This window comes from Electrophorus electricus, chromosome 12, assembly GCF_013358815.1.
Source record: "Electrophorus electricus isolate fEleEle1 chromosome 12, fEleEle1.pri, whole genome shotgun sequence".
In the NCBI taxonomy this organism is placed as follows: Eukaryota; Metazoa; Chordata; class Actinopteri; order Gymnotiformes; family Gymnotidae; genus Electrophorus; species Electrophorus electricus.
In genome coordinates this window covers 15,890,375-15,897,226 of record NC_049546.1, presented here as the reverse complement: position 1 = coordinate 15,897,226, position 6,852 = coordinate 15,890,375, and the positions used below count along the sequence as shown (strand labels likewise).

The 6,852-nt window shown below is 42.3% G+C and overlaps 1 protein-coding gene across 2 annotated transcripts; it reads left to right on the top strand.

Moving 5' to 3' along the window:
• Positions 1-2,473: 2,473 nt before the first annotated feature.
• slc25a51b (solute carrier family 25 member 51b) lies at positions 2,474-6,440 on the top strand. 2 transcript variants are annotated; one of them, XM_027017759.2, is made up of 2 exons: positions 2,474-2,703; positions 4,101-6,440. In XM_027017759.2, the coding sequence occupies exon 2, from the start codon at positions 4,176-4,178 to the stop codon at positions 5,109-5,111; it is 936 nt and encodes a 311-aa protein (XP_026873560.2). In that variant the 5' UTR covers positions 2,474-2,703; positions 4,101-4,175; the 3' UTR covers positions 5,112-6,440. The 2 variants fall into 2 exon arrangements, with proteins under 2 accessions (XP_026873560.2, XP_035388348.1); XM_035532455.1 differs by lacking the exon at positions 2,474-2,703 and adding an exon at positions 3,050-3,546.
• The last annotated feature ends 412 nt before the right edge of the window (positions 6,441-6,852 follow it).

Below are 6,852 nucleotides of genomic sequence, written 5' to 3'. Positions count from 1 at the left end.
TAACAAGTTGCCACTGTTGGGCCCCTAAGCAAGGCCCTTAACCTTCAATTGCTCAAGTATGACTCAGTCATAAGTGTAAGTTGCTTTGGATTTAAAAAAAAATGTCAGGTAAATGAAATGATCTACTTTTGCTATGTGGCATGAATTGATCATTGCAGAGTCCTGAGATTCAGTTTTCTCACATTTTAGAGCGACCAATTACACAGGTTTTGGGGCGTAGGTCACAGGTGTAATTCATCAGTTATCCATTCTGAACACATGAATAAAGTCATAGAAAAGGCACAGGAAAGTCATAGGATTCCAGCCCTAAAAATAGAGCAAGTAGACTTGGGACAACATCAACAGCCTGCTATTGTCGAAGCCCGGATAGGTGGTGCGTTTGGAAAGATGAAGATCAGGTTATCGAGAGCAGGAAGGAGGGAGACAAAGGCACAACATGAGATAACACTCACAACATGAGATAACACTCACAACATGAGATAACACTCACAACATGAGTCGTCTCAAATGAGATAAAGCAGCAGGCCACATAACCAACAATGGCCTAATTGTGACAGAAGCTGGGCAGATACTTAGCATGAGCCAGTCCACAGAGCACTTAGTAACCCAAACATTCAGGAAGGAAGCTAGGTGTGTAATTATTCATACCACTACAGAATACGATTGCATACTGTAACTGGTCATCCTTTCATTGAATGACAGTGTGTTAACTGTGTTTTGCTGGACAAGTACATGGTGATGGCAAATATGAGGATATCTGCAGTATGGTGATGGAAAGACAGATCCATAGTGCAGATCCACAGTTCAGTTATTGAAGATGAACACCGAGCTACAGGATTTTATATATATATATAATGTATAGAATGCATTATATATATATATATATATATATATATATATATATATATATAATGTATATAATGCATTTTATATATATATATATAAAATGTTTATAATGCATTTTATATATATATGTATATAATGCATTTTTATATATATATATATATATAATGTATATAATGCATTTTATATATATATATATATATATATATATATATATATATATATATATATATATATATATATATATATATATATATATATAAGCAAATGAAAGACCACGTTTTACAGTGCTAATTAACTAAAAAAAAAGTTAAACATTTAAAAATGTCTTTTTCAAACTCTGTGATATGGCCATTTGCAAACCATGTAGCTGTGCAATTTGGTTTAACTGATATGGTGATGCACTTATAGATTTGATCATTTTAAAAATGTATCAGGAAATGAGCCAAAGCAACAGAGAAAAAAAAATAAATGTAAAAAAATGCCTGTATAAAAATCCTGAGCAGGCACACTTGACTTTGTCTTTGAATCATAATGAAAAGAGGAAATGACTGGTGAATTTTAAGAGGGCGATTGGGGCACCACTGACATGAGCTTCAGTCGCAAAGCCTGCTCAACTGACTAATGTCTGAATCAGAATAGTGACTAAAATGGCATGTACATTTGGATCAATAGGAAAGACATCAGTAAGTAGTGTTGGAAATCACGATCAAAATGTGTGATTTATGCACGAGTACAGTATATAAGACAATAGAAGAGCGACTGTACTTCAGGTAACTGAGAATGTCAATACAAAACATTATCAGAGTGTTGGCAAGAATTATCTGTCGACCCCTACACAGGGATATAATAGTGGGGTTGCAGTGCAAGAATCCCCCATATGAATGCACATTTCATAATGAGTGGTGTAATAACCAAAGGCTTACGTACAGATACATGGAAAAAAGTGATTTAGTCAGATGTCATTTTTCACTGTATTCTGAACTTGTGGGTGAGTGCATGCGTGGCCTATTGCAGAAGGGTACAGGCCTGTGTGCTTGACTGTACAGTCAGGATGACCAGTGGCTTCGCGGGTAACAGCACATAACATCCAAAAATATTTCTTTATTGTACAGCTGTACTCAGGATAACAGAAATTAACACATTACTTTGCCAAAGGGGGTCCAATGCACTATTGGATGGGTGTCGCTAATAAGTGGCTATTCAGTGTGCATTATCTTGTCTGAAGAGCAAATCATAAAATGTCTGGCCGACCACCATATATATGTGTGTGTGTGTGTGTGTGTGTGTGTGTGTGTGTGTCTATATCTATATCTATCTATCTATATAGCACTTTGCTTGCACAGCTGATGACTTCTGTCCGGAACATTCTGTGCCTTTCTCTCTCTCTCTCTAAAATAACATTTATTGCCAATAAATAAATAAATAAAACCCCACCCCAGACACAACTGCAGCTAAAAACACAGACATCTCGCTGATCCAAACGCTACACCCTGAGCATGAGGTTCCTGCGTGTTATAAGCATGGCTCGTTTCTGATTGGCTAAAACGTAGTGCAACCAATCCATTCAGCTCCCGAGTCCGCATAATGTTCTAGGATTTATTTTATTTTTTATTTTTTGGCTATATTAAAAGTAAGAAACGTATATTTACCCCTGAGCGCGGAAACATAAAACCCTTTTACTGACCGAGAATGAACTGCTGAATTGCTTAAATAAAAAGCAACAAACAGTCCAGGTAGCTAGCTGTCTCCGGTAGGTGTCAGTAACGGCCCTTTACCGCGATGTCATATAAAAGAAGACTAAACCAAAGCGACGCTTCGGGCTCTTTACAACGGTACTGTTTCAACGTGTCCGTCAAGGTAATTAAACAAGTCTGCGTTTCAGTGTCGCTGAAATTAATTGTGCTTTTAAATAAAAGAAAAATCTTATCTGAACGTTGACACTTGAGGATGCGAGCCAGCCAGCTAGAGTTAGCGTCTCTGCTGAAGGCAACCTGACCGTACGTGGCGTGTGTTCGCGTGTCTTATGTAGCCAGCGTTACACAAACGCTCCCACATTAACGGCGGTACTTGGCGGCTACAGTGGCAGTATTTCAAAGCCAACTGTCGCAAGTGGCGGGGATGAGTCGATTAGTGGCGCGCTAGGTCGGCTAGCTAGCTAGCCAGCTAGCGCTATGGCAGGACGTTAACGCTGTCGTTTGGCCGTCTGGCTACTCGGCTTTGTTAAGGTGTGATCTGTCATGGTTCATGACGCCCACATTTCCCAGCTAATTCAGTTAGCCAGATTAGCCAGCTAACGCTAGGTGAATGAGAGATTAGTTATCAGTGTCATACATGCTAGCTGGCAAATCAAGGGCACGCCCTGTCGACATTATTCTCCCCATATAAGCAATCTTTCAACTACACTTTAGAGTATTTTACACGTGTTGGAACAAAGGATGAATCCCAATTTAATCACTTTGACTGAGAGCTGACCCTCGTACTAGATCGGAAGTGAAACATCTCTGCCTGTATCTTGTGCAGTCTTTAAATGCATAGTGTATTCTAGCTAGCATTAGCTATATCGTTCAAAAATAGTTGCTTGCTAGCTGCCTACATAGCTTGTATAATTTAGTTGTCGTGAAAAGGAACGATACTTTGGGAATTCAAACTTCACGAAAGAGAATCACCTCTATCCTCTGTGTTTCAGAGCTACCTAAGCAGGTAGTTATTTAGGTTGGCGAAAAGCTCCGTACGTCACACTAGCTATCGCTAGCTAGATAACTAGCTAAACTATGTAGCTATGTAAGACTACGTTCTTTGAAAGTGACGCTTGCTAGCTATCGTTTAAATATGATGCCATTGTTTGCAACTGCCTGCTGTCTTTTCAGTGTCGGGTAACCTAGTGAACTCCGTCGGTGACTATATGCCCTGTCAGGGTCGTAATTTGGCGCTGGGCTTGGTTTCTGATGGAGAGTGAAGGCAACGTAGTCCATTTATAACGGCTAACGCTAATCGTCTAATCTGACGTGCCATCATAATTTTGCCAAATTATTTTTCGTTTAAACTTCGATGTAGCATGCTGCCCGGTTTGTAACTTTTACGCAGTGATCTTGAAACCAAATTCCCTTGCTCTACGTTTGTCTTGATTATGCAATATTTATTCGTCCGTTGGATCTAGACGTCCTGGTACTTAATGGTTTGTTTTGGTCTGCGAGATATTTGGCAAGATATTTAAATCGCCCAGTTGTTAGGTTTACATTTTCTTTCTCTTGCAGGCTAGAACACTATTGACGGGTGTTCTTATGGATCTGGAATTCCAGTCTACCAAGCGGTCATATGCCTGAGTTCCCATGGGGGCGGTCACGACTATGGACCCGGAATCAGTCCCGAAACCGCAGGCCCTGCCTTCACCACAGAGCAAACTGAGCAAAATTGGGCATGTCGCTGGGGCAACGGGGCTCAGCTCTCGTGGCAAGCACTACGTGTGCGGCTCAGTGGCTGCCTTCACCAACATCATCACCACCTTCCCCATTCAAAAGGTCCTCTTCCGGCAGCAGTTACATGGGCTGCGTTCCAGTGAGGCGGTGCGTCAGATCCGGCACGAGGGCCTGCGCAACCTGTACCGTGGCCTGTTGCCACCACTACTGCAGAAGACCACTACGGTGGCCATCATGTTCGGCCTGTACGAGGACTTCTCGAGACTTCTGCTGCAACGCGCTAGAGCTAGCGGCGCACCTGAGCTGCTGACGCGCAGCGTGGCGGCGGCGCTGGCCGGCACGGCCGAGGCGGCGCTCGCGCCGTTTGAGCGCGTGCAGACGCTCCTGCAGGACCACCGGCACAACGGGCGCTTCCGCAACACGGCGCATGCCTTCCGGATGCTGCTGCGTGAGCATGGCGTGCGCGAATGCTACCGCGGCCTGGTGCCTGTACTGATGCGCAACGGCCCCAGCAACGTACTCTTCTTCGGCCTGCGTGGACCCATCAAGCAGAGGCTACCTGAAGCCCACACCCGAACGGGCCACATGGTCAACGACTTTGTGTGCGGCGGACTGCTGGGTGCTGCGCTCGGCATCATGTTCTACCCACTGAACGTGGCCAAGTCGCGGGCGCAGGCACAGGTGGGCGGCGCCTTTGTGCCCTGTGGTCAGGTGCTGATGACCGTGTGGAGGGAGAGGGGTGGCAGCGTGGTGAAGCTGTTCCGGGGCGCGACGCTCAACTACCATCGCTCTTTGCTGTCATGGGGGATTATCAATGCCACTTATGAACTCCTGCTCAAAGTCATCTGAGGACAGGTGAAGAGGAAGGGGGTCCAGCAGAGAGTGCACTGAGGATGCTTTGCCATCTTGCCTGTGCATTTGTTCTTTGCCCATTTTTGCTCCTTTATCCAAGATCTAGGACACTGCTATTTCTTATTCACTTGCAATGAAATTGCGTTCATGTTATGCCTATATAAACACTTACATTGCAAAGTGTGCTGAACCCCTTTTCTTGGTCCTATTGTGTCCTTGCGGTTAGGAGTTTTCAGTGGATTGTCAGGCCTGAAAAGGGAGATTAAGAATTTAATCTGTCAGTATAACTTAATGTGGCTGAACACGCTTTGTCTCTGAAATGTGCACAGGTAATCAATTTTGTGTTAATAACTGTATTGAACCTAATAAAATGCAGAAATTGGTGCCTGGACCACACCAGACTCTTATTTGGTCCCTTTGTAGTGCGTTTAATGTTCTGTCACAATAAACCAAATTTTCCAATACAGCCACAGAGGAAAAGAGCTAGCTAGGGAATCGCGTTCACCTTTGTGACATGGGATAGCAGAAATTGTAATTACTGCATTCTCATTTAGGAGAGACGGGAAGATGTCCCCTCCATGATGTATGGTTTACCACTTATTCAGGCTGCAGGATCACAGCAATTGAGCACTTAATTTTCAACTCCAAGTACAGTGGGGTGTCAAGTAGTTAGGAATGATGTGTCATAGGCTGGTGTCGCTGACAAGGCAGTAAGAGAGTCTGTCATTTGAGATTTGGGTGTGAATAATCTGGAAGGAGAACTGGCAAAAATGATGTGCAGAGCAAAGGAAATGTGTGGTGGTTAAATTCTTATCTGAAAGCTGGCAGAATTAATATCCATTTTTCAGAGGTGGAAGTGTTGATGTATTGTTTGAAACACCCTTATGTTTTGGTTTGCAAGATTTAAGTTAAATGGGAAAATGTTGCTTGTTGTTCCTCTGCTATATTTTCTGGTGTAAGGTTAATGGCATATTTGTGGTCTATCAAATGTAAGACTCTTCAGTATTGCTTGCCATTTGGATGAAATCCTTGTATGCTGTTTTAAAAAATGTGTACATTTTTATTATTATTTTTTGTGATCAGTGTGAACTCATATTGTTGGAAGTAAATGAGCAATTACACTGGCTTTTTTTTACACTGTTAATGAAACTTTTTTTTTTAGTTGTCAAGATATTTACAGTGTAACTGTTTTCTTTAAGTAAAACAAACACTGCAGATTTTATGAATATTGTGCAGAAAAACACGAGTTCAGTAAGCCTCATATGTTTTGTTTCAGTTTTGTGAAGTTGCAGATCTCACATGTGCCACATATATTTTTAAAACCCATTTCAGAATGTTTCTTTTTGTATAGGAGCTCATTTTGACATTTGTCTATTCATGTAACATAATAATGTAACCTACTTTCCTTCTGATCCCTGGACCCATCCTATCCATACCAACTGCTCCACTCTCCCACAAATATGCATGTGCACACACAGTTCTTGTCTCCAGTGGCAACACCTCTGCTGACATAATGGCTTCAGTTACTGACCTCAAGTGCCTTGTGAGTTGACCACTTGCCTCTAGTCCAGTTGTGCTAGAGTGTCTTCAGGTGTCAGTAAACAGACTAAGTGGAAAAGGCAGAAGTTAACAGCCTTGTAGAGTGATGGTAAATGTAGCGTACACTAGGAAAGGCATATGACAGTTCTGACACTAGTTCACCCATTTTGCCTTCTTTGAAGAAGTCTTTGTCTTATAT